We start from the raw sequence: 26,050 nt of genomic DNA, 5'->3' as shown, positions 1-26,050 counted from the left end.
TTTAAAGTTCGAAACGTAGATAAAAAATTAAGATAGTAATATGGCACCGTAAAGTTTATCGCCAAAAATATTTGGCGAGAAATTTTTTGCCAAGCGAGGGCGTATTTCCATTAAGCTACTAGCAGCTATGCGGCCAGCCTTCGTCTGGCTTTTAAATGTACCGGAAAAATGCCTAAAGGTTTAAATTTAACGTTAAATTTAAAAACTGAGCAGAATTTAATTCTGCAGAGAAACTTTACCAGAAAACATGTATTACATATAACAAAATTACAATGAAATAAGCAATATCCCTTAATACAAATATTAATTATACTAATAAATAAATTAATCAAATTCCTGTTGCAAAATCTTAATAATTCAAATGGTATAAAGCAAATTAAGAACTTTGTTTCCTCACACAAAGCATGCAAAAGTTTTTATATATTTGAAATTATATATAAATAAAACATAATATAAAAAATTACAAGGAAATAAGCAATAAATCTCATATTTTGAAGAGAAAACAGTCAGCAGTTCAGTATAAAAAGCACTGAATGAAAAACTGTTGCCAAAATCCCATTTCTAAAAGAATAATACTATTCAAAATGATGCGATTTCATCAAAAAAGAGGAAATTATAAAAAATCTGATTCGAATTTTGAAAAAAATCGTTTCGAGTTGCACTGGCTCTTGTCTAAATGCACCTAAGCCCTGAGTCTATTACCTTAAGCGCAGCACGAACGAAAGACACACACACACTTTCTTTTATTATATTTAGAGATTACTTATTTCAGTAAACCTCGTGGCAAACCTTGTAAAATACAGACGTTTTGCATTTGTTATCTTAACTAATAATAGTAATAACAACAACTAATTTAAGACAGCAAGAGCTTTATTGTCAAGTCATTGAATCGTTTGACTCATGAATGATTATTCATAGAATACTAAAAAGGGTAGATTTTTTGAAAAATTTAGTTTTGTTTAAATTGTTTCAAGAAAATAAAAAATAATGCACTTTTTCGTAGATCTCTGTATGCTTTTATTGGGATGCTTGTTATCATTGCATCATTTGTAGATGCTTGGCTTCAACATAAAGGTGTAACAACAGAAAGTAAGTCAATTTTTTTATCTTTATTTTTACTATTTTTGGCGCGACATATCAAGCACTTTTTTGTAAAGTGTTTACCCAGTCTTGAGTACTTTAATGATTGTCGGCATTCAGACTATGATAATTTAATATGAGTGAATTGGTATTATAGAGAAAATTTAATAACAGTAGGCTAAGATGCTAATGCAGCACAAAAAGTAAACGATTTATAAATTTAAATGCACCAAAAAGTCAAGATTTGCATGAGTGAATGCCTGGTATTTTCCACTTGAAGAATGTGGGCTGCTCCTTTAAAATTCTTTAAAGCTGAAATGACGTAATAGAAAGAAATAATTACCATTAGTTTTAACATGAGAATATGTTTTCCAGTGCTACTTAGAGAAGATAAAGAACAAACAACTGAAAAGCGTTAAGTTGAATTAATTTTTTTAATGTTTGTGCTAATACTGCTGATTGAACTGAGATCTTTTTAGCTTAAAATCTTTTATATATATATATGTATATAACGCATTATGACAGTGCAGAGATCAATCAGCGTTTCCAATGGAGAACACATCTGGATACAGGCGTGGAGGCCAATTCTGTGCTATGACTACATTTTATTTTATTTTGCTAAGATTGCTTTTTACGGTGGAGATCTCGTTTCGAACCTCCAAGGTCACTACAATCTTCAGAGACATCAAGGGATTGGTGATGCGTTAACCATTCTCACTAAGAGATGGCGCCAACAGATAGCGGCAGAAATAAGATCAGCAACTGAATCTCTCATTGCACTAAATAATGCCACAAGCATAGTGCTTTTTATTTAGAATTACAGCATCCGACTAGCATCGGAAGGTCCGGAGCTGGATTCCCGTCGAAAGCATTTCCCACATTTTCTATTCTTCCTCTCTATCCATTTGCCTTCCGCCTGCCGTGGTGGTAGCTCCTTCTACCAGCTCTGCACACAACGAAAACTGCTATTTCAACATAAATTGCTGCTAATGCTAAGAAAGTTTTCTTTGCTCTCCTAATCCGTCACTTTTGATTACATTCGTTTTGTACTTTATTATCGACCTTCTCCACTGTTATACATGTATAAGAAATTGCTATGAACTTTCACATGCTCTTCAACCGATAGAAATCCATCTATCTGACTTCAACCTAGTTTTGAATTCTGAACTTGTATAGAAATTTTTACTGCATTGGAACTTGTATGGATTACTATTATTCTTATATTGTTTTCATTGTAGAACTTTTGCATTTGTAATTATTTTTAATGATTGTATTTTGTATATAGTATCTTGATCATTGTAATTGTTATCGAATCTGCTCATTCATGTACATCTTGGTTACATCTCCACTCTCCTCAAACACTGAGTCATCTACTTAATTCTTTTCTGGCCTTGGTCCTTTATGGTTCTTCTTTCTCTTTTCCTACCCTCCGATTACTCTTCCGAGATTATATCCACGTTCAGAGTTCATTACATCATGTGCCTTCGGACTTCATTTCAAGAACCGGCATCGTTGCACCCAGCAATAGCCCGGTCATAACAAAGAGTCTAAAGTTTTACAAGTTAGTACTTTGGGTTAGCGTCAAGCCCAGGTACCCTCATCTGAACGCCTGTTCAATCGATAGTTTAGAATTACTGGAAGAGTGTCAAGAAATTTTCTGAAACATTAATTAGAAAAACAAAAGAAAGTGCAACTGAGTAGTTTATATTTTAGGCAAAATATTTTCAATAGGTTTTGTAAGGTCTAACTAAGAAGGCAGTCGTTAGATACCTTAACTTATTAGCGATTTGTTACATTCTTATTTTCAGTTAAATTTACGTTAGCCACAAGTGGTGATGATTTGTGAGTACGAAGTGCGTGCAATCTGTATTAATTTAGTTTAAATAAAAACGTTATTTAACGGATACGGTTTTTTCTTCTGAAGTATTTATTCTTCAAGATATAACGAGAATTCGTTACTTCGTCTTCCACATAGAGTCCAAGTTGTATACTACCAAAGAATACCCACAGATTCTATAGTTTCACTAATATATTTCAAGAATTCCAGAATGGCTCAGATAGGCTGCATAATTTATTGTTGAGAGAGAGTTCATACAAAAGCGATATCACTAAGCACGTAATAATTTAGATAATGTTAACGTAAATACGTAGACATGCAGCAGCAGTTATAACCAGTTGAATATTTTCTTTTATTTTTGGTAAAGTGATTTTGTAACTCCACTGCTGTTTGGTATAAAAGGTGCGTCCGTTATTTAAAAAATTTGACATTTTTACAATATACTTCAGGCAAGCAAGGAAACGCCGACAATAAGCTAGAAGGGGAGAAAAGCCGAAAAGAAAGGCCCAGATTAAATTATGAATATTAGTTAAGTTATAGATCAGCTTTGATCTCGTTAGCCAATTTCGGTTTTATTTCGCCAAGTTTCGGCATTGTTATTTACTGAAGCATTATGTAAATACCTGCGTCATTAGCGTTATGTAAGAATCATATGACATGCTTTATTTTTCACATGACGCAATTTAGGGAGATTTATTATAAACAGCTAATTTAGGCTAGAGGAAATAACAAAATTAGAAAGAAGAGTTGAAGGACTCTTGAAAATTTAATTTATAATCATATCTTACCTAGTTTTTTTATCCTACATATTTTTTATATTGTCAAATACTGTATTGTATTATATGTAGCATTTGATTTGTTTAAAGTTACTTATTGCAATTATTGGTTATGTTATTATTGTAATGTAATGGTTATTATTGCATTTATGCCTTAGTTGTAAGTTTGGCTTCCAGGGATTGTACTGCGCAGTAGATGCAGTCCTTGGGAAGAGGGCAGTGTTACGGTTTTTGTATTTATTTAACTATTTTTAGTAGAATTTGTTATTAAAATTATTTTATACTTCCGTGCAATGCAGCACGAGACTTATTTGAAGAGAAAGCTACGCCGGAAAAGTTAAAATACAGGAGCATGCGCATTTAACATTTTAATAAATAGATCTTGTAATTGTACTCTTGCTATCCAGAAAAATCGAGAAAATACGAGAACGTTCTCGTGCATTTAAAAAGCTTATAAAAACTGGAGGAAAACATCTCAATTCAGTTGTTTACTTGGTGCTGTTATTGATTGTAGTGAATTCGCAGTGAGATCGATTAGCTTTCTCGATTAGCGCTTTTGAACTGAGTTCTATTCAACGTTTCAGTAGTTTAAAATATAACTACTGTGAGATATTGCGATATCGTACGAATATCTCTAAGGAAATTTCAGCATTTTGTTTTATTCGTTGTGATAAGAATGAACTTTATTCACTTTTCATCGGACTTGTGCATTCAATTTATTACGAACCCGTACCCACGCAACAATATAAAGGAAACAGATACACATGAATCTTTCTGTTATCTGCTCTTTAACACGTTGAGCGCCATGTCAGCCATCTGTGGCTGACACTATAGACTTTCCGTTTAGGCCCCGTCAGCCATCTGTGGCTGAGACTACACTTTCCGTTTAGGCCGCGTCAGCCATCTATGGCTGACACTATAGACTTTCCGTTTAGGCCCGTCAGTCATCTGTGGCTGACACTAGACTTCCGTTTAGGCCGCGTCAGCCATCTGTGGCTGACACTATAGACTTTCCGTTTAGGCCGAGTCAGCCATCTGTGGCTGACACTAGACTTTCCGTTTAGGCCGAGTCAGCCATCTGTGGCTGACACTATAGACTTTCCGTTTAGGCCGAGTCAGCCATCTGTGGCTGACACTAGACTTTCCGTTTAGGCCGCGTCAGCCATCTGTGGCTGACACTAGACTTTTCGTTTAAGCCGCGTCGACCGCCGCTGGCTGACAGCGTGTAACATGATATATAACTATACAATTTACAATGTTTGGTGGAATTACAGAAAAACTATTTAAAATTTACTTAATTTTTATTCATTACAGGACTAATGGATTTCATTGAAACACGGTAAGTATAGAAACGGTTCTCCATTACAGCTACTACAAAATGTGACAACTGTCTTAGTATTTTTTCTGACCATTGCTCTACCAGCTTCAGTTGCATTTTTATCATAACATAATTTACAATATTTCCGTACTCCAGAGGCTTTTCCCGGTTTTCTTTGGAGTTTATGTTGTCGTTTTTTAGATATTCGTGCATTTCTGTTCGATGAAATATCTTCTTTTTCACAACTTGTAAGGGATAGCGCTAATTCTTTCCGGACTTCAGTAATGCTAATTTTCTGATTCGTAATATCTTTGCATAGAATGTAACTATTTACAAAACAGACTTAGCGCGTAACGTGTTGAATGAATGCCTATAGGAATCACTTTCCAAACGTAAACTATCTTCTAATGCGATAAGAATCGCTGGCCCTACAATACCAGCACTTTTAAGCGGCGCGCGTGTCCTGAACGGGATTGCCTAAGAAATACGCTTAGTGCTCAACGTGTTAAAGGGTCTAGTGAAATAAAAATTTTTTATCATATTCTTAATATCATATATGTAAATAATACGACATTCTTAGAATTCTGCTATTCTTCTTTTGCTTCAATTTTATTTTATTTTGCTATTTTGCAATGCATAAAACAAACTACAAATTGCAGCTAGTTATCATGCGCTAATTTGAATTATTATGAAACCTCTGTAAGCGTATTTATAGCATATACTTATTTATTTTATGTGTGTTGTTTCTATTATTCTGTTTTTTGTAGGTAATGCACTTCGAGTTTTGTTGGCATTTTCAGTATTAAAAAATTTCTCCAGACTCTTCTCCACTGAAAAGCTAAGTGACAGATTAACATGCTTGAACGGAATACGTGTTCTTACCCTGCTTTCGATAATTTATGGACACAGTTATTATTTCCTTCACATGGATATTTTCAGTACGTATCCAATTTCCTAAAAATTTTACAGTGAAATTATTATTATGCATTATGTGTTTTGAAAACAAAACAGTAACACCATACCTGTGTAGGAAGTAAAATATTCATTAGCACTATATAATACATGGCAGCAAAGTTTTGTAGGTCTAGTGGCTTTGTTGTCTGAACAAAAAAAAAAAAAAATCTGAAATGTTTCAGATTTTAAATTACGTCCAAAGGGGCGTTTTTTAACATTTTGTGTGTTACCTTTCTTTATTAAATATCATGTTCCTCGCACTTAAACCATAAGATCCAGTGCAATAGCAATATCGCAAAATAGTTTTAAAACGAGCATATCTTTAGAATTTCCGATACAGAGACTCACGCGCTGGAGATAAAAATGTTTTTTCTGCACAACGTTGCCATTGCTCGCTTTGAAATCCTTGAGTTTGTTAATCAAAAATTCGTCAAAGTTTTAAAAAATAGGAAATCGATCATAAAACAAATTTCAAATTTCAAATTTGGTCTTCCACATGCTCATATTCGTTGGAGGATTACGTTATTCAAAATTCGATGACTCTATGTACCGTTGTTTTATCACAATACGAGAAATATACATACATTTATGCAGATTTTTCATTATTTAATTTCTTCAAATATAATGCAGGACTCTAACATTTTGTGGCAACAGTTTGAAAAGTGAACCGACATTTATGAGTCCGACGCAAAATGCCAAAACGAAACTAATAGTCCTTCGGGATTCAAATCCCTTTGGACTAATAAATGTGTGTATTCTGAAAACTACCAGATCATAGACTACAATGGAGAAAATTCGCCTCGTAAACAGTGTGTAATGTTGTCAAATCCTGAAAGAATTCAGTTCAGTGAACGATGAATGGGAATACGCAGTCTTTAGAAATGATTAACATTTATTGTCCCAAATCCATCTTTAACTACTTTTTATTATAATAACAGCATTATTAAAATGTTTCATATTTCAGTACATAGTCTAAATATATAAATTTTGGAAATAGATTTACACCAATAAGGGATGAAGAACTAAAACGAAAATAAAACGCAACAACATTAAAAATAAAGTTCATACAGCCCACACTTCATGGAATCCATAAAGTCAGCTCAAATACACACAAGATACACAATATACACAAGAATACGCACCAAGTGTGCTACCGTTATACCACAAAGGCATGCAGAAAGGAGGTAGAAAATACTTAATAATATGATCTAGGCCAAGGAATGGGAATATAAACTCTGTACGGTAATTCTCAGCAGCTAGTTCGTGTCTTGTAGTCAGTCTTTCAGCAGCTAGCCCCCTATCGTACTGCCATGTGACCCAGCATACCCTTTTATCCAATCAATTTTGATAGGAGTTCTTTTGCTGTTTCGTAATAAATGTTGAATCTTGTAATGGTGATATATATGAACAGTTTGAAGTCGCAAAAATTGCTGACATACTATCCTGGTAGATATTTGAATGAACAGTATTAGTATTAACACTATAGATACCTTCTCATTGATACTTAATTGAATCGGCCACCAGCTGAACTAAGGCGCAACTCACATTATCATTTAATTCTAGAGATATCGGTATCGATTTCAGGCATTCTATTGCGATAAGACATAGGTTCGGTTCAGATTCTGTTTCTTTATTTACTCACTTTTAAACATTTCTTTAAGTGCCGGATGAATGTTCTTGAAGTTGTTGTATTTTCATAACAAATATTTTTTTCTGCATAGCTTACTTACCTTGAATTGTACAGTCATAGGAATGGCTTCATGTCGTATTTGGCTATGAAATTGAAATAATTTTGAGAGCCCGGTCGCTGCAACAGTTGAAGTAGTCCAGTGAAATCGTGATAAGGGTAAATGGGCGCTGATTGCATAGTAAATGTTAGTAGATGTTTAATTCTTCGGTTTTGTATAGAAAGTGCCCAGATAGCAGTTTCGTAACTGTCTTTTCCATCAGAGTGCTATTGTGCTTCTATTTGTGTGAATAAACTTTTTGAAATCTTTTCATATGTAATTTTAGTAACATTTCTCTATGTGATATCAAACTGACCGTTTCATCCCATATTGTGCTTAAATATGGAACAAATTTTTCCATACTTTTTGGAACAAATTGTATCAATTAATTTAATAACAGTACTTCAATGATTTTCCATTTGTTCTAGAGTTACCTTTAAGAATCAAAGCTATATCATCCGCGTACACTATCACAGTTCATTGTTTATGCAATCAGTTGATAAAATTCTGTTAAAAGGTATATTCCATAATACAGGACCATCACAAGCTCTTAGAAGATAGCCAGTTTTTCTTTCTTAGTCTTCCATTATTATGAATGATAATAACGGAAAAATTCCTGGATCTACTTCTTGATAGCTTCAGCAAAATTTAAGCGATAATGTGCTTTCCTGGATCTACTTCCTGATTGCTTCAGGAAAATTGAAAGGATAATGTGCTGCTTTAAGTTCTTTTATTATTGCTGACCACCAAAGCGTATCAAAAGCGTTTTTAATATTTAGGCTTAACAAAGCTATGTAGATTCCTGCTTTTCTATTTTTATCAGCTTCTTCTATTAATCGTATATCGCGAAATCCATACTGACGGTTTTTTAAAACAAGCTTCTATTACTATATCATTTGATCCCAATGATGATAAATTTTTTATATATTTTGATTAAAGCAGAAAGAAGACAGTTCGAAGAAAAGACTGAGGATGTACAAGCTCTTTATGAATTTTTCTTTAAGAAACATAGCTTGAGCTATTTTAAAGTTTTAGGAAATATTTTATTTTGTAAGAATTTATTGAAATATTTAAAGAAAAATTCAAAATGTGCTTTAAAGGCTATTATAATTATATTGTAATCTAAGCCATCTGATGCTCTGGCTTTCTTTTTAGGAAGATGATTAAACGCCTGTTTAATTTCATGTCTAGTAAAGGGAAGATCATTCTTAGCACTGTATTCAATAGAATCTGAGCGTGTTTTCATTTGCTGTGTCTGCAGCAGATATGTCATCTGAGAAAATGGTAAAACTTCAATAAGTATATCAGAAATGGAATTCGCTGTTATTTTGAAATTTGTTGCAATATCAGAGGTACGCTGATGCAATTCTGGGAGTGAAACAGTTTTTCCGTAGCTATTTTATGAAACATACCATACCACATGCATTAAGACTTTCGGTGCAAAACCTTTTCCACCTGTTAAATTTCGCTGACAATTTGTTTTTGTATAAAGTGCTCTTCCTTCTTTAAACTTGGATAAAAGATTTCGTTTTCCATTTGTAAGGCATTTTTTCTCTTTTTTTTTTTTTTTTGCATGTGTCTTCGTGGTGTAACTGGGTAGCACGTGCGACTCGTAAATAAGAGGTCCGGAGTTCCAATTCCGGCTAGGGCATCGCGGATTTCTTTGATTTTCTTGCTTCGAAATACTGTAAAAGACTCCACAAATGACGCCCGTACTAAACGTGATGAACGCTTACGCATCCCCGTCAAGATATGGCAGTTATATTCCTTAATCGCCAGTCACCCTTGTTTCGAGAAATTAGGGGGTAAAGTGTAATTTTACTAACTCGAAAATTTCTGAGGATACATGTGATATGTGGGTTCCATGAAAGATTTTTATTGAGAATCACAAGAAAGTTTAATCTGATTGGGACCAAAATCGGTGGCTGTAATGTACATGTATTGAAAATGAAAAGTATGATAGGAAGAGTAGGATAGGAATTGAATGTTTTATTTAGAAAATGCAAATAAAAGAGCCAAAAAAAATCTATAACGCATTTGTCCACCTCTGGGCCCTGATGAACCTGTTATTGGGCAGGATATTAACTAGTAAAATTGGCGGATGTCCTCCTGCAATATTCCTTGCCATCCATGTTCCAACTAACAAGTTAGATCGGTGCGATCTAGGGATATTCCTACTCATCAAAAGAGACAAAATGTGCTTTATTGGGGAGAGATCTGGCGATAGCGTCGGCCAAGGATGTGTTAGAGAAGAATGGAAACAAGCAGTCGGAAGACGTCCTGCGTCCGGGCAGCATATAAGCATTCTGTACCGCACATAGGAGAAAATCCTTTCTCGCGACTGGATGTGGCTTCCGATGACATTATTTCCTCTACGCTCAGGAATGCTTTGACTTTGCTTTGGTTCGACACCTCCATACCGTTTATTTACATTTTGATAGCAGTACTAAATGATTATTACTTGCGTTGTATTTTTGTTGCTATGAGATTACACTTCTTACAACACTGTAGTGGGGTGAATTTAATATAAAAAACGTAGCGATTTTTTTCCCTAGAGAGAAAAAGTATTATTTCTTCTTGTGCTAACTCCGTAAATGTGCAGTGTCGTAACAGCCCTAATGGGCCATGGCCTGCAGTGCCCGAAATTTGTTTTCTTGACCGTGGGCCCCGGGGTGCATAAGCATATGCCCTGAACAAGTGGTCAGCTTGGGTCGCAGGACGCCCAGTGTTTAGACCCCAAGCGAACTTGGTACTCATTTTATCGACCCAAGTGATGGAAATCAAGGGATGAAAGGCTGAGTCGACCTTGCCCAGCCCGGGAATCGAACCTTCGGACCTGTGGTGCTTTTCTTATACACGTGTATTAAATTCAGCGACAGTACTAAATTCACTTTCTTTCATTTAAAACAACAAAATATTAGAATGACATGGACATTAACATGGAAATAATATAACATTTGCAAAGGAAATATTTTCAGCAAAGTGAAAGAATCAGAATGAAACAAAATTGCAATAATAATAATATACTTACTAGCATACAGGTACCTTTACATTTGGATCGAGATCATCGTGCTTTGGTTTTAGTACTAAATTAATGAACTCATCTATTTATATAATCTAAGCGCTTAAGATTGCTTCTGATATTAGCAGCATCCTTGAAAATTTTCATAGTTTTATTATTCCACGAAACAAGAAGCCATCTGCAGAACGCTGCAGCTATGTGTTTCCGTTTCAAAAAAGGCAAACGTTAATTTTCTCGCTTTCGTGTCACTCATGAGCGTCATTCAAGGAAAACAAAAACGTAAGAATCCCGCCTAAACGTCATTCCACCAAGAGATAATGATGTCATCTGAAAGTATGTCCAATCAAAAGCATGGATTTTCTCCTATGCGCGTGGCGCGATACAGAATGCATTTATGCTTCCGAATAATATCCTTTTGAAATGTAAAACAAGGTATAGGCCAAAGGAAGGGCAATACAACGCGACGTAGAATCTCATCGACTTATCGCTGGTGTGTGAGGGCCCACGGATGGCAGCCAAAGGGGGTGCAATGAAAGGTAGTGGCACCCCTTACCATAACTCCTATTTGCAGAGCTATGCAGAGGCCTACAGCAAGGTGAGTATCACTTCGCTGTCAGACACATCTTTGGTGGTCAACTGGGAATTACTGCTAAAAACAGTTCTACTTCAGCTCGTGAAATTCGAGGTCGAAAGCACCCTCCACCACTGCAGATGTGCCTGGCTGTGTGCAAAGGTGAGGTTTAGTCGACTCAATAGCCTTCCTGACCTCAGCCACGTTTCCTGAGTCGCCTATGGATGGTTAGTGCAGCCACTGGTGTCCCGGTTGCATTTCGGAGCATTGATAAGGACGCATCAAGTGCTGTGAGCGCAGAGTGGACGATCACTCTATCCTAACGTTTCTTCGCCGCTGTCGGTCGACTGCTACTTTCTTGAAGCTCAGGTGTAGAGATCCTGCGATTTGACCACTGTACGTTCTTTAGCCCAATTGCATGTCTTCTCTCAAATGGTGACATCTGCTCATACTTTTCTAAATCATACGCAAGGCATTTATGAAAGAACGGTGAAAGAACATTCGCATGGAAGTTATGTCTTAGCAGTGGAATGTCCTTTGTTTTATACACCATCCGGATTCTCCCTACAGTCGTTTATTATACTGGCATGGATCTGTACTCTGACAGTCTCAGCACAGGAAGATAAAAACAAAGAATTTGTCGGCTCCAGGACCATTGTGGAAGGTTGTGGCTCCAGGAACGTTGTGGTGAGGCCCGATACTCTCGGCAACAAGTGGCCCATGGTAGTCACTCAATGTAAATCCTCAGTGCGAGGTAGCCCGTGTAGTGCTGACGAGTCAAATATCAAGATGACGAGTCAGATATCCAGATTCATTGGAAAACCTTCAATCTCGTGATCCCTGCTTGAGTGAGCCCCAGGGTGACTGTTCAGCGAGCAGCAGTGAGATAAACCTTTTAAAGTTCTTCGCTCCGGATTGGGGCCTCTGTCCATAATGTGAACTCTTTAGCTTCTTTCTCAGGGATTGCCTTTGACGGATTCCTGCTCCCGCTTTGTAAGTAGGCTGGTTCTTATAATGCAGTGTGAAGTTAGCAAGTAAATAAAAGTGACACCAACCGGATGCGCCTTTGCAATGCGTTGGAGCCATAGCAAGTCAGTCACTGGCGGTCAAAATGAATCATTTGCATATTCTATCGTAAGATATAGGCATTTTGTCCCGTTTGGATAACTCCTTCTTGGTGCTTCGATTTTTATGTTATATCGTTTATTTGCCATCTTCAGTTGTTGTGGCTAGGTCATGAATAATAATACAAAAATCTGTACGTCAGGATCAAAATCTTGGGACACATTTCGAATATCAAGAGATATTTCTGAGTCAGTTTTGATTAGATTGGTTCACTTGAAGGACTTTTACTCATTTTATGATGTCAGGAATACTTTTAATATGAAATTAGCACATCGTAGTTAGCAGTCATTACAACGCAAAATAAAAGTAAAGCGCAGAAGGAAAATTCTCAAAAATGTTGACGTATTTTCCACGTTCGGCTTAATCCATGTTGACGCAATTAATTAAATATTAATATATGCGTCACTACAATTGTTGCGCAATGCTTTAAGAGTTTACAATCCCTAAGTTTACAATGCAGTTAAAAATCCCAAAAGGCTGAGAAATATTACTTAAGATACACAAAAATTTGTCCAGATTCGAAGAGTGTAAAATAAAAATCAATAAACGTTAAGTCTCCCCATGTTGCACCAGCAATTTTTTTCGAATATTTTAATCTTACAGCTGCGAAGATGTCACACGCACATTCTGTTTCCAACGGGGAAGCAACAAAGATTGGCATATTGTCAAGGCGAAGAATTTACTAAAATTGTTAATTTACCTAGTATGGTTACTTGATTATGTCAAAATACACAAGGACTATCTACTTGTAATAAAAGAGGTCTGAAAGGATATTATTAAAGAATTTAAAAAAAAAAACATTTTTTAAAATACAGAGATAAAACAAAGTTTATTACAGACAGAAATGCTTGAGCTTTAAGAATGGTGTATATCTTCGTGGCCCGGTTTTCATGGCTGTGGTTTGCTGGTCTGAGAAATAAATAGTCACATCAGTATGCTTATTTAATATTTGAATTTTTACGACTGGTCAGAGATAAATATGATAAATAAATTAGATCTCACATCCTTAAGTAAGGATTTAGGAAACTGTAAGCTAAATATTACTCTTTACTGCCGAGGATGCTTAACTAAGCATGTTTGATGGATGAATAACTTAAAATTAATCGAATGGATTGTCTATTAAACCACAATTAAATCTTAATGAACATGTCTGGGATATTTTAGGATGGCAATATGCAACGCCTATCTGGAATCTACAGAAACTCATCTTCACTTTTCTATAAGAATGGTTTTAAATACTACTTAATTTAATTTGTAATCCAATAAATTCCATGGAAAGATACTGCGATTCTTGTTTATTGTATTAAGATTACATCTAACCATACTGTTTTTTTACAATTTAAAGATGTGGAAGGATTTGTCTTTCCTGTAAACTTGTGAATATTTCTTTTAAAGGATTCTATTTTAAAATGCAACTAAATAGCAAAATATGACTATTAATCTTCGCAAATTCTGCATACGCATTTAGGGCTAGATATTAAACGAATGAATATAGCTGGGATGAAAGTAAATAAGAAGACGAAAAGAATAACGAAATTAAAAACTGTTGAATTAAATAATAATAACAAAGTGAGTATCCAGTATTTAAAATTTTGTTGAAGAATACAATATGCATTACCTTTCATTTCAGTGAGTAAAATGCAACTTTATGATATTATGGCCAAGGATTTCTTATTTCAAATAATACTCAATATGCTGCAGGCTGTTGATCCTTTCTTCTTCCTCAGGTGAGTGTTGTTCGGACTTCTCTATAAAATTCACAAGTACAATTTTTAAAATATTTAATTAATTTAAATTTATCTCAAGTCGTCATTCTGAAAATAATTATTTAAAATTTTACATGCTTTTCTTACGGATTATTTAAAATTAATCTTTAAATATATTTATAAAAAATCTTCACGTTACAGCATCGTAAAAAAATTTTACTTCTGTATTGAATTGCTAACTAAAAAAGAGGAATTTAACTATAACAGATGTAATTTTATTACTGCATATCTGAGCGCTTATGAATTTCTAATTATTTAACATTAGATTTTTACGGCTGACAAACACTGAAAATTGCGAGCAACTTTACAGAGCTGTAAACTTATTATTTGGATTTTTTTAAAGGGAAATAGTTTTTCTTTGAAAATTCATCATTTTATTGTTGGTTCTTTAAATGAACTCGTGATTGAATATACACAGTAAAATGTAAGTTAGAAACATATTATTTATATTGTTGCAATTCTTTGAGCACTGCTCTAGAAATTCGACAAAATGTCTAAAATTCAAAATCTCAAACGACGTGTAGCTGTATAATGTACTTTCACCATACTTCTCACTCTGAGATACGAGAAAGCTCGAATATTTCTCAGCTCCGATTTGTCCCCAATAATAAGAGATTTATGTCTTTTCTTATTTGAACTTTATTTAATTATTTGACGCAAAAATATTTTGTCACCGGTTTCATCTTTCATATTTTTCACGTTTTCATGTTATTAGCGGTAGTATTTTCGTGATAAGATTATTAAATTTCTGTCTGGAAATTTTTAAGAGTGTCATTAATCCCCTTTTTTGAGCAAATGATGAAATAAAGGTATCTTGTCCTAACTTTGTAATAACGTACTTGAATGGATTGGCTAATTCGTTAATAATTAACTAGTTCTTATTCATTGCTTTAGGAAATCATCGCTGCTGAGAGTTCAACGGAAATAAAGAGCAATAAGATAAATTTTGTGTTCATTGTAACACCTAATGTAAATAAGCATAGAAATTCCGATTCAGTATTGGAAGTTACTGACGGTAGAATGATATAGTCCCGGTTTTGAAAATAGGACATAATAACTTCAGACTGTAGAAAAAACACTGTGTCAGCGGAATAATACATATATCAGTGGATTGCGAATTAAAAGAAATAAATATGCCTAATTTACACAAAGATGAAAGCGAGCAAATGCTTACGATACTACATGTTGACCGAGAAGTGAAAAGAATTTACAAGAGGAAACTAGACGAGTAAACTGCAGAGGAGAAACAAATAATTAGGAATTTGTTTCTCCTCTGCAGTTTCATAAAATTAGTTAAAACAGCAACCTTGTGTTTTGCACAGATCTTAGTTACAACTCTACGGATTTTGAGGGCGAACAGGTACAGAGCCCTCTTCGTCTGATTTTATTGTGCAGCTAACAAACAGGGAGTTGTACTTGTTCGCCTTCGAGTTCAATAGCATTTTTATTGGACGCCAAACACAAGGTTATTATTTTGCTTAATTTTAGGAATTAAGTGTTTAAAAGGAATAGTCTGTTTGGAAAACCATTGTAGCATCGGTGTGCAGATCTTGATTCCAGACCAGTAATCTTAAGCCTCATTAAGAATCAAATCATTATTCTTTCAGTCAATAATTTCCTGCTCGTTGCGAGTTATGAAGAATTAATATATTTTCTTTAAAAGCAAAATTAAATAATCAGATCAAGATTAAGTCAACGTTTACTAAAGAGACGGATGTAAAAACGTAGGCCGCTGCACTTGAGAAGTATTCTGCACCAATTAAAAAGTTAGCAAACGTCGCAACTGACAACGCTGCAGCTATTAGACATTCTATTAAATGACTTTTAGCAATTTTAATTATCGGGGAATTGTATTTCACTTTTATCCATGTCCATTGCATTTTTCAGTGGGAATATCTAGTAGCTAAATGTTTTAAAAATGATCATATTATGGTGGTAATTTTAAAATCTGTTAACTACATAAGCTCAAGCACCAGATCCTCATTGACAACAAGGCTTTCATACAAGAGATAAAAAATAAGCTACCAGGTGATGTGTCATGGTTTTGTTTCATAAGGTGGCTCAGTAAGCAATATAATAACAAAATTCTTTAATTTACTAGAACCAATCAAATAATTTATCATCGAAGGGAAATGTTTTCCTTGAATTTGAAGAAGCCAACTGGTTAATAGATATACCATTTTTCACAGATGTAGTGAAACACTTACAATCATTAAATTTATCGTTGCAAAGATATGGCAAACTAGTTCAGCACAGTCGCCTCCATAAAAAGTTAACTCCTTCGACAAAAAGAGAATTCTAATAGCTTGAATCACTTCCCTTGCATTACTAAAATATTGGAAACTTTACCTGGGTACGAAAACATAGCTTTAGAGTATGCATGCAAGCTGCACAGACTTGCAGATTATATCACTGATAGGTTTAGTGATTCAAGAGTACTTTATATTTTCAGAAAACCATTTTCTAGTTGACATTTTGAAAAATGGCTGCTCTGTTTCACCTCCATTTTGTGCAGATATGCAGCTGTATAATTAAAGCTACTTAGGAAGATGAAAGGCTGAAACAAGCAAAACAAAACGGTCATTCAAGTACTGAGATTTGAAAACAGATTTAGGAACAAAAATATCATAAAACGAAAAAGTGTGCGCTAAGATTAATCCCAGTATTTCCTGTTTTTGTGTCTTTATATGTATTTGTGTCTTTATATACTTAAATTTATAAAAATAAGCATACAAAGAAACAAATGCAATTATTTTTTGTGTCTTTGTCTGTTTTAGTTTACCAGCATTTAACTGAGCTTATGAGATTAAGACAACAACCAGACTTTTGGCAGTTAGTTGCCAAGATCGACAGCATCAAAGCATCCACAAGAAAATCTCACTTTTACAGACTTTCTCCACAAAATTGATTGAAGGAATCAGAATAATATTTTTGCTTTTTTCTATTCTTATATTTTTGAATAAGCTTGTAGCGTTGCGCGCCTCCAACTTGCACGCAACCAAGAGGTGACTGTTGAAACTGGATAAAAGACAGAGTCTTGTTAAGGGTTTAAGTCCCTTTTTATTCAACGTAATAAATTACAAGTGCGTGCTCTTGACGCTCACAAACTACGCCAACTCGGGGGTCAAATAAAAATAATAACCTGAAAAGAAACTAAAGACAAGACTCTAACTACGAGGCTCTCTAAAATTAACTAACCTCACCGCGTTTTACAATACCGCTGCTAATTCAGCAAACTTGAAGATCACGTTGAACGATTAACAATACTTCCAGGCAAGCACACAGGCCGAAACGCGGGGTTCTTCAATTTCTGGCTAACTACCTCCGCGCTCGTGAAGTAAGAACAGCACACCTCGAACTCGTTTCCTTTCTATTTAACTCAGAATACTTCCGCTGATAATTTGAATCCTTGCGCGTTCTACTAAAATTTACATACTCTGGCATTGGCAGTTCCAGGGGAAAGTAAGGCTTGACAGGAAAGGTAGTGTAAACTTAAAATAAATATAAACCCTTATAATATTATAAGGTTATTAAATTTCTTAATTAACGGAAAGTTAAAATAAATACGTTTGGACATAAATCGGTTTAAGTTCACTAATAACTCCATAAAAAGAAATGAAACAAATTAATTACTTCCTTTTGGACATTGAACAGTTTTAGTTTACCATAGTTCATAGTTTTGCATAAGAGCCTGCTAAAGACGCACCTAGTATATACGATAGCTATCCCTAGTATATACGATAATTGAAATTTTACACTCCATATTCTTGCTTATTTCTATGAGAGATACACTCAATAAACATTTTCAAATTTAAAATTTCAAACATTTAAGCCATTTTGGAATTGCACACTCCTCGGGGGAAAAATTGTGAAATTAAGGTAACTCTAAAGCATATTCATTAAATATGTAATATTTTTAGACTGATTATGTATTCATCTTATACGTAATATTTTTCTAACATTCATTATCTGCTGTTTATCTTCAACAGTGGTTTCCTACTCTGCTATTGGGTGACAATTAGTGTTCGAGATAAGAAGAAACCGTTTAATATACCATATTTAATTATTCGCAGACTCTTCAGGTAAGGAATGCAATATATTCAGTAGATAAACAGTAAATATGTAACATTCACATAGATATGAGCGTGTGTATATATGTACATGAAATAATGATATAAATCTATAGAATTCAAAATTTTATATTTGCATTATAACTGAAAACAAGCGTCAAGTGAAGTCTACGTGCTCAGCTTCATTTGCAAAAAATTCGAAATAAGATGGACATATTTCTAACAACGAAAATCCAAGGAAAAAATAAATATGTGTTGTATCGCCTCGCTGTTTAACTTAAATAAATAAACGGAAAATAAACGGAAAAAATCGCAGGTGTTTCCCATGACCATTGAAAGAAAAATGGCAAATCTTTAGTTAAAAGCAATAACACGGAAACTCCCAGAGTTAACTAGCATAAGTTAGAAATGTTTAAATATTTCTGCAGTTTCGTATAAGAATTTGCAATGGTTTATTATTTAACTTCATCACCTTTGATAAATAATGATAACATCTCCTATAAAAATTGCTTAATAACATATTTCATCTTTACAGGTTATTGCCGGCTTATTATTTTGTCTTCACTTTTGCATTTCTAATGAGAGACTTAGGTTCTGGACCTTTCTACCACAAGACACTGGACAGGCATATGGGAGGTTGTGATAAATATTGGTGGACAAACCTTTTGTTTATAAACAACTTTTACAAATACGATAATTTGGTTAGACTCTTTATCATTATTTAATAAGTAAATTATATTTACTTTTTTTTCATAAAAATCTTGATTAACTATAAATGAGTGATACATACCATTTTAATGCAGTTATAAACATAATTTTATTTGCATGTAAATTTGTCAACTGAACTGTGAGAATATATATGTGTATGATTGCAATAACTTACTAAAAACATTTACTGCACTAACTTTAAATTTGTTGTAATAGGTGGATAATATTGCATAAAACTGAAACATTTTATTACATGTCATTCATGCAGCAGAGAAAGCTGGTTGCTTTTAACATAACTGCGATTATATTCCCTAAATTGAACCCGTCTCTATTGATATAATCCCCTATTGAATTCCGAAATGTTTCAGAATATAAATTGTATAGCTTATGTGCTTTGCTCATTTAAAGTTAAAATGCCATTTAAGTTAGTAATTCACACAATAAAATATAATAAATTATACAAATTAGCAGCATTGACAAGAACGTAAGCTTAAATAAAAAACTGTGTACATTGTATGCAGATTATCGTTAGAATAATGTTCCCTTTCTATATATTAGTGTTTATCAAAAATGTGACTTACAGAAATAGTAGAGAGAAAATAATCCGTAAAGAAATTTCCTCGTCCGCTATAACTCTGATACGAAGTAAAAAATTTCTGTTTTCCGTACACTTAATCTCTAATCACTTATGTAAAGAGCTGATTAGATTTTGTGTAATACTGGACAACAGGAAGTGTTTTGTTACTTTACTTGAAGTAAATAACAATTTTTACGGAAAAACTGTATTAAAATATAATTCGAAACTTTAAATTTTAGTATTTAAGACTTTTATATCGACGGGAACAACATATTAGATTTGGGCTCAAATTTATTAAATAAAAGTGATACTTTACTTGAGCTCTCAGCAGACCTTCCTAATAAATATAATATGAGATAAAAAAAATTTCAAATTTTCTCATTTAAAATACGTATGCGATTCCAAACAATATTCTGCATTTATAAAAATTAAATTTATTCTTGGATTAAGATGAATGCAACGAGAATAAGTTCATTATGAAGACTAGCTCTTGTTATAAAAAAGGTGAATGCATTAGCATCATTCGTCAGTGTGTTTGTTTCATTTTTTTGTACAATAACGTTTCAAAGAAACGGAACAAAGTGAGTAAATTATGCATTATTTTCAAAGAAATAATATAGTAAACATAAACAGTATAGCGAATATAAAAAGAAACACATGATAATACTTAATACTCTATTGGAAATTCTAAAGATATGCTGCTGTAAACAAAACTGGAATTCTTAAGTTATTGATTTATAAAATACTATATGACCAGAGGATATACTAAGATCGATGCAATATTTTTTAATCAAAGTAAACAGATGTGTACATGAGCAAGTATAGTTATCGTTGTTTATTGTATGGAAGAACAGAATTTCAAAAAAGGAGTAGTATTTATAATTAGCATTCAACTATACAGCTTATAAACAAATTAGATTTTATTTACAAACGAGCAGCCAGCCGGAAGTGATAGTTTACTTGAAGCTCCCTGTTATTCCGCCAGTTCTAAGATTTAACTTGGAATTGGCAGAAGTTCATGTACTGGTCACATCAGTTTTCTTAATTTACTTTGTAATAATTATGTTACTTTTATTAATTTTAAGGAATTTTTCAGGAAAGGAACCTTAATTTAAAATTTCTGCCAAATTCTTAACTTACTACTTCCGGCCAGAACGTAGTTTTAGAATCTTTTTGAGTACTTAATGAGGAGCAGCGGTATTTAAACCGCGAAGTTACAGAGTTAGAGAGAATCAGAGTTTCTGATTTACGCGCGGCTGCCTTTTGGCTACTCTCTCTCTCAAAGTTGCTATTACGCTCGGCCGTACTCGGGCCCTTGATAAGCTTCGTAGTCAAATAAGTTAAGGGGCCAACTCGAGTAGAATCTCGATAGCTTCGGCTATATTTCTTTAGTTAATCTTAGTGTTAGTTTAATTTTTAGTCTCTAAAGTTCAAGCCCAAGTGTCGGCTTTGATTGTACACTCCAAGATGGAGTTTTGTTAAATCTTATTGGAATATTAAAGGCTTAGTTACCCTTCCATCTTGTTGTTTCTTCTTTACGAACTTAAGTGATTATTCGCTAACTAGTTTTTAAGATTCGTGACTTTCTACAGTAACTGAGAATTACACTAGTGAGAATCTTACAACTTTACTTAAACGAAATATTTCTGGCAACACTTTTCAGAATATTTTTATGCCTTGAAAAAGATGTTCTACGTTAGACACCCTCGAAATGTTTCGTAAATCTAACACCGATTTAGCATTTAACAATAGATATTTAATATTTATTTATTAGTAATGCAATAAATTACCGTTTTTTTTCTTTCTTTTTTGCAGTGCATGGTGCACACCTGGTACATTGCTTGCGATTTCCAACTGTTCATTTTCTCGTTATTTCTTCTTCTTGTACTTTTCAAGTAAGTAAAACTTTTCTATTTACTTTCATGCAAAAAATTCTATATCAAATCTGATTTCCCTGCTTCACATTCTTTTAGAACTCGTTTCTCTTTTATAAAAGGATGTTACCCTTCCTTTTGTTATTATATTCAGGTTTTTGAACTTAGTCTAGAGCAGGGATGACGAATGTATGATAGGTTTTTGATGGTACAACTTAAATCCACTGAAAACAACGTTTAAAAAATTTCCAAACTAAACACTATCAAAGCCAGATTCAGAAACGAGCATCAGCATACGCGTCATTATAACATTTTTCAGGACGGAAGGGTGACTGATACCTACTTCCACCATGAAAGTCTATGTAGCTGAAAGTGACTTTTTCTTGGGAAAGCACGTGAGTGGGATGAGTTGCAAAGAGAGAACTCAAACTACAGTTCAAATTATTTCACATTTTTGTAAAGAGAGAACTCAAACTAAATTGCAAATTATTGCACAGTTTCGGTTTCGTGAATATGAAGGTGGTATGCAACAAATTTGATGTTTCGAAATGTAGCGGAACGATTTTTTGCGAATGAGACCACCTATGAAAGCTATCGATTCACTTATTAATTCAGAAAATTTGATTTTACTAAATATAACGATTTGAAAAAGTGACGAGGTAAAGATGCCATAAAAAAAACTGAATTGGGCAAAGAACTTTGGAGTAATAGAAAAAACAAGTTACGGAGCACATGCAACAAGTTCTGTGTTACTTGTGCTCCGTAACGTTAGTATCTCGCACATTTATCGCAAAGCGTCATTTCGAGACCATAAAAATGTTTCTCCATGCAAAATGAAGAAATTTCATTGTACGAAAGTAAATCAATGTGCAAAACAAATAAGTTGTTTTGTATCTTTTTTTCAACCAAAAAAATAATAACACTGAAGCGAGTTTCCGTTTGTCTCACTGCGTAACACAGCATGGGAAACCACTTGCTGATGGTAAGTTTCTGGAGACAGCTTTCGTAGTCAAATTCGACAAATTATTTGAAGATTTTCCCAACAAGCAGCAAATAATCAATAGAATTAAAGAACTGCCTGCCAGCGGGAATACTGTGAAGAACAGAATAATAAAAGTGAGTGAGGATGTTTTAAAGCAAATAAAGTCTAATTAATAGAAGGTCGAGATGTTTTCAGCATGCCTTGATGAAAGAACAGATTTGACTTTACGAACAAGGATTTGTGGAAATGTAATGAGACAGAAATTAGTTGCATTGCTGAGTTTACCAACCATGATCATAAGTAAAGATATAAATAAACAAAGCAAGAACTTGCAGTATAAATGGGGTTTGACTTTAAATTGTGTCTGTAACAACGAACTGATGGTGCCCCAAATATCGTAGGATTAAATAATGGGTTTGTAAATTTTCTGATTGAAGACGTTTAACACTGGGCATTTTCATTGCGCTTTGCATCAACAAGCTCTATGCCCAAAAGCTAGTATGAAGTCATTTTAAACTATTCTGATATAATAACAAAAAATTGTGAATTTCATATTTTCTTATGTACAATAACGTTCGTTGACTGAGTCATGGGCAAGTTCTTCACAGATTTATAGAGCTTTTGGATGAAACTCGATTTTTATAACAGTAAACAAAACAAGAATTTCCAGAGCTCATGGATTCTATTTGGCTTTGGGATTTAATGTTTTCACACATCTTTACAATATAATGATATAAATAAGGCTTTTAAGAAAAGAACAAACTGCAAATAAATTGTTTGAGATCATATGATCCTTAGAGCGAAAACTTTACGTATTCTTTTAAGCTATTTAAACTAAGAAGTTAAAATATTTCCCTTCTCTTAAAAGACTTTTAGAACTGATGTCGAGTTTTGACGATAAATTATCTTTCGAAGGCAGAGAATATAGTTAATAGCTATTTGGATATTTTACAAAATTCAAAGGAAATAGCATCAGCACAATTTTGTCAATTTCAAAATTTGGAGAAAACATTGCAGTTTATTTGAAGACCTTACTTTACTTTGAAGACTACTTACTTTGGATGATAAATTAGCGACATTTTTTGAGTAGTTGGATATTGAGAATTTGGAATGGAATCGACAGAATTTCATAAAATTCTACGTGGATGAACGAATTTGTCAAACGTGGTGAGGCATTAGAGAAATGGGATTGCGCGGATTCCAAATATTGCTAGTGGCAAAAGGTTCTTAAGTGTACTCATCTGACGTATCTGTCTGTTTTAGTTTACGGCTGCCATTTTGAGTTAGAATTAACATTTTCGGAGGAATATTTTTTGTCAATACATTGACAAATATGTATTTCCATGGGTTAACATTGAATTTATTCCTTCTTCTTAACATAAATGGTGGGTACCCGAATTTTAGATACGAGGCTCTGCTTCAATTGAATAAAATATTTACTTTCCATTTTGGTGACTTCGAAATATTTTGATTCTGAAAAATAAACAAGATAAAAAATGCTATAAAGCACAGCTTCCGAAACACTTCTTAGAAAAATCAAAACTGCTACTGTGGTTATTTAAAAATTAATTTCTATTGCCTTTTTTAATGTATTTTTCATGTTAAGAGTCTTTTTCCATGTAATTGTATCAGAATATTTTAATGTGCATCAGTTTTCTCTGGAAAATTCAATTTATCTTCTGATTTTTTTTTCAATCTTCTGGCTTTTGGCTCTTACAAAGTTGGTAGGGATAATTTTCTTTTCGAATTTTAGACCTTGCTACTCGGAAGATATAAAGGTAAGATTTATAGAATATTAACTTGAAAGCAAGGCTTATAGACCTACAATTTACAGAAAAGCGCGACAAAATGAAAAGTGCCTTCATGGTTATTAACACTTAACGGAGGTGTTTTATAGAATATTTATGGCAAATTACTTATCTTTTGGAGAATGGAAGAATAGTGAAAAGAAAATTATTTTAATTTTCTCTTTTGATCCCAGAAATATTTCTCTTGTTTATCTTCCCTTTATTTTCATATCTTTCCACTAGACACAAGCATCAAAGCAATCAAAGAAATTGAAAATCGACAGTTAATTAAAAGACTCATATTATTCATATTATTATATTATTATATGTAAGATTATGTGTCTCAGTGCACCATACATACCTAAGTGTCTCCTCTAAATTCTAAAACTTTTGCCCTAAATTTTGTTGCTCAGCGATTCACTAAATTTTAAAAATTCCGCCACTTTGATTCCGGCGCCAGTCTTGACCTTATGTCATTTCATATTTAATTTCAATACTCATATTATTAAAAAGTAAAATCAACAGTTTAATCCATACTTTTTAAGTACAAGCAACTCTTTAGAATAACAAAAATCTTTAATTAAATCTGAAAATTCTAAGATATCTCAATTATATATTTAGGGCTGCAACCACGAGATGTCAGATGCGACGGATTTAGATTACCTAGAAGAAGGTACCGTTAGTATGACTCTGTGAATCTACATATTCCTCTGATTCTATTACCCACAAAAGTACAACATTGCTCATTTCTTCCTGTCCATGCTATAGATATTGAAGAATCGGTACAATAATAAACTGGTGTTGCAGTAACGTCTAGACCCTCAAGAATATAATTTGTTGGCTCCCAAATCCCAAGCAAGAAATTTAGAAAGAAGGATTGTCAAAGTTCGATTTGGAGTAAATCTTGATTTTGCTCCTGGGAACTGTACCGAAATTCTATTATCCTCTTCTCAGCGTAGGAAAATATCTCTCGCATATGCACTCTCACATGTAAGTCGCGTCGTAAGAAACATGTATGGATCGTTGTTTGTTACTGCCATAACCTATACATCTGCTGATCTTGAAGTTTAACAATTATTTTAGCTCATTGTGCCACTTTTGAAAGTCCTTTTCAATCTTCTCTGGAAGTCCATAGTCCCATTCTGGCTTAGTTGGCCAGGCCCTCTTAATCTTGAGCTTGGCTGGCAACAAGACTGTGATGAGAATGAGGTCGTAAATACCTTGAGTTATAGATAACACTCACCATAGTAAGATTTTCTATTTCTGTGTCAGATTTATCACAGGTCATTAAACAATCGTTTTTCTGTTCCATCTAATTCTCAAAACTGAAACTGGATTTGTAAAATCTCCTTTAAACAAATTAATTTTTTTCCTTAAATGATAGATTTTCTATTCCTTATGCAAGGCTTAATTGCCATTATTTGAAGCCCATCTTGGCTTCAGACTTAATTTCTATTGACTCTGAGATAAATTCTATTTCGAATGCACTATCTAAGAAGGTCACGCTGTTTTCGATATAGAACAACTACAGAAGTTTCTCAATAACCACTTTAGTTCATCTGAATTAGTTATCAAATAGTACCTTATAACCCTTTTTAGTAAACATGGGGTACAAGTGGCTCCAAATACCACTCTGCTATACTAATAGACTTTATTTTCTTCTACAATCTGCCAAAATAAATATCTCAGTAATAATCTATCACATTCTTTAATTTCAATTTTGAGGAAGGCTATTCTAATGTCGAATAAAAATAAAAAGAGAGTTTAAACAGCCTGAATCAATATTTCCTATATACTTGTATGAGAGATAAAAAATTAAAAACGAAATTCTACGGAATAAAAATTTCTCTCCTGGAGCCCTTAGCGCTATCTAGTA

The 26,050-nt window shown here is 33.6% G+C and overlaps 1 protein-coding gene across 1 annotated transcript in view; it reads left to right on the top strand.

The window, feature by feature from the left end:
* LOC118184141 (nose resistant to fluoxetine protein 6-like) overlaps positions 1–26,050 on the top strand; it is a 43,595-nt gene that overhangs the window by 917 nt on the left and 16,628 nt on the right. Inside the window, exons 2-7 of the mRNA XM_085814298.1 lie at positions 1,004–1,089; positions 5,779–5,949; positions 14,041–14,137; positions 18,166–18,258; positions 18,782–18,947; positions 21,347–21,426. Coding sequence (XP_085670424.1) covers positions 1,026–1,089; positions 5,779–5,949; positions 14,041–14,137; positions 18,166–18,258; positions 18,782–18,947; positions 21,347–21,426 — 671 coding nt within the window. The 5' untranslated portion in view covers positions 1,004–1,025. The remainder of the gene's footprint in view (positions 1–1,003; positions 1,090–5,778; positions 5,950–14,040; positions 14,138–18,165; positions 18,259–18,781; positions 18,948–21,346; positions 21,427–26,050) is intronic.

This window comes from Stegodyphus dumicola, chromosome 4 (assembly GCF_044657685.1).
Source record: "Stegodyphus dumicola isolate Sdum_Otavi_A_Nest chromosome 4, ASM4465768v1".
Lineage (NCBI taxonomy): Eukaryota > Metazoa > Arthropoda > Arachnida > Araneae > Eresidae > Stegodyphus > Stegodyphus dumicola.
This window is presented reverse-complemented; position numbering and strand designations above follow the sequence as displayed.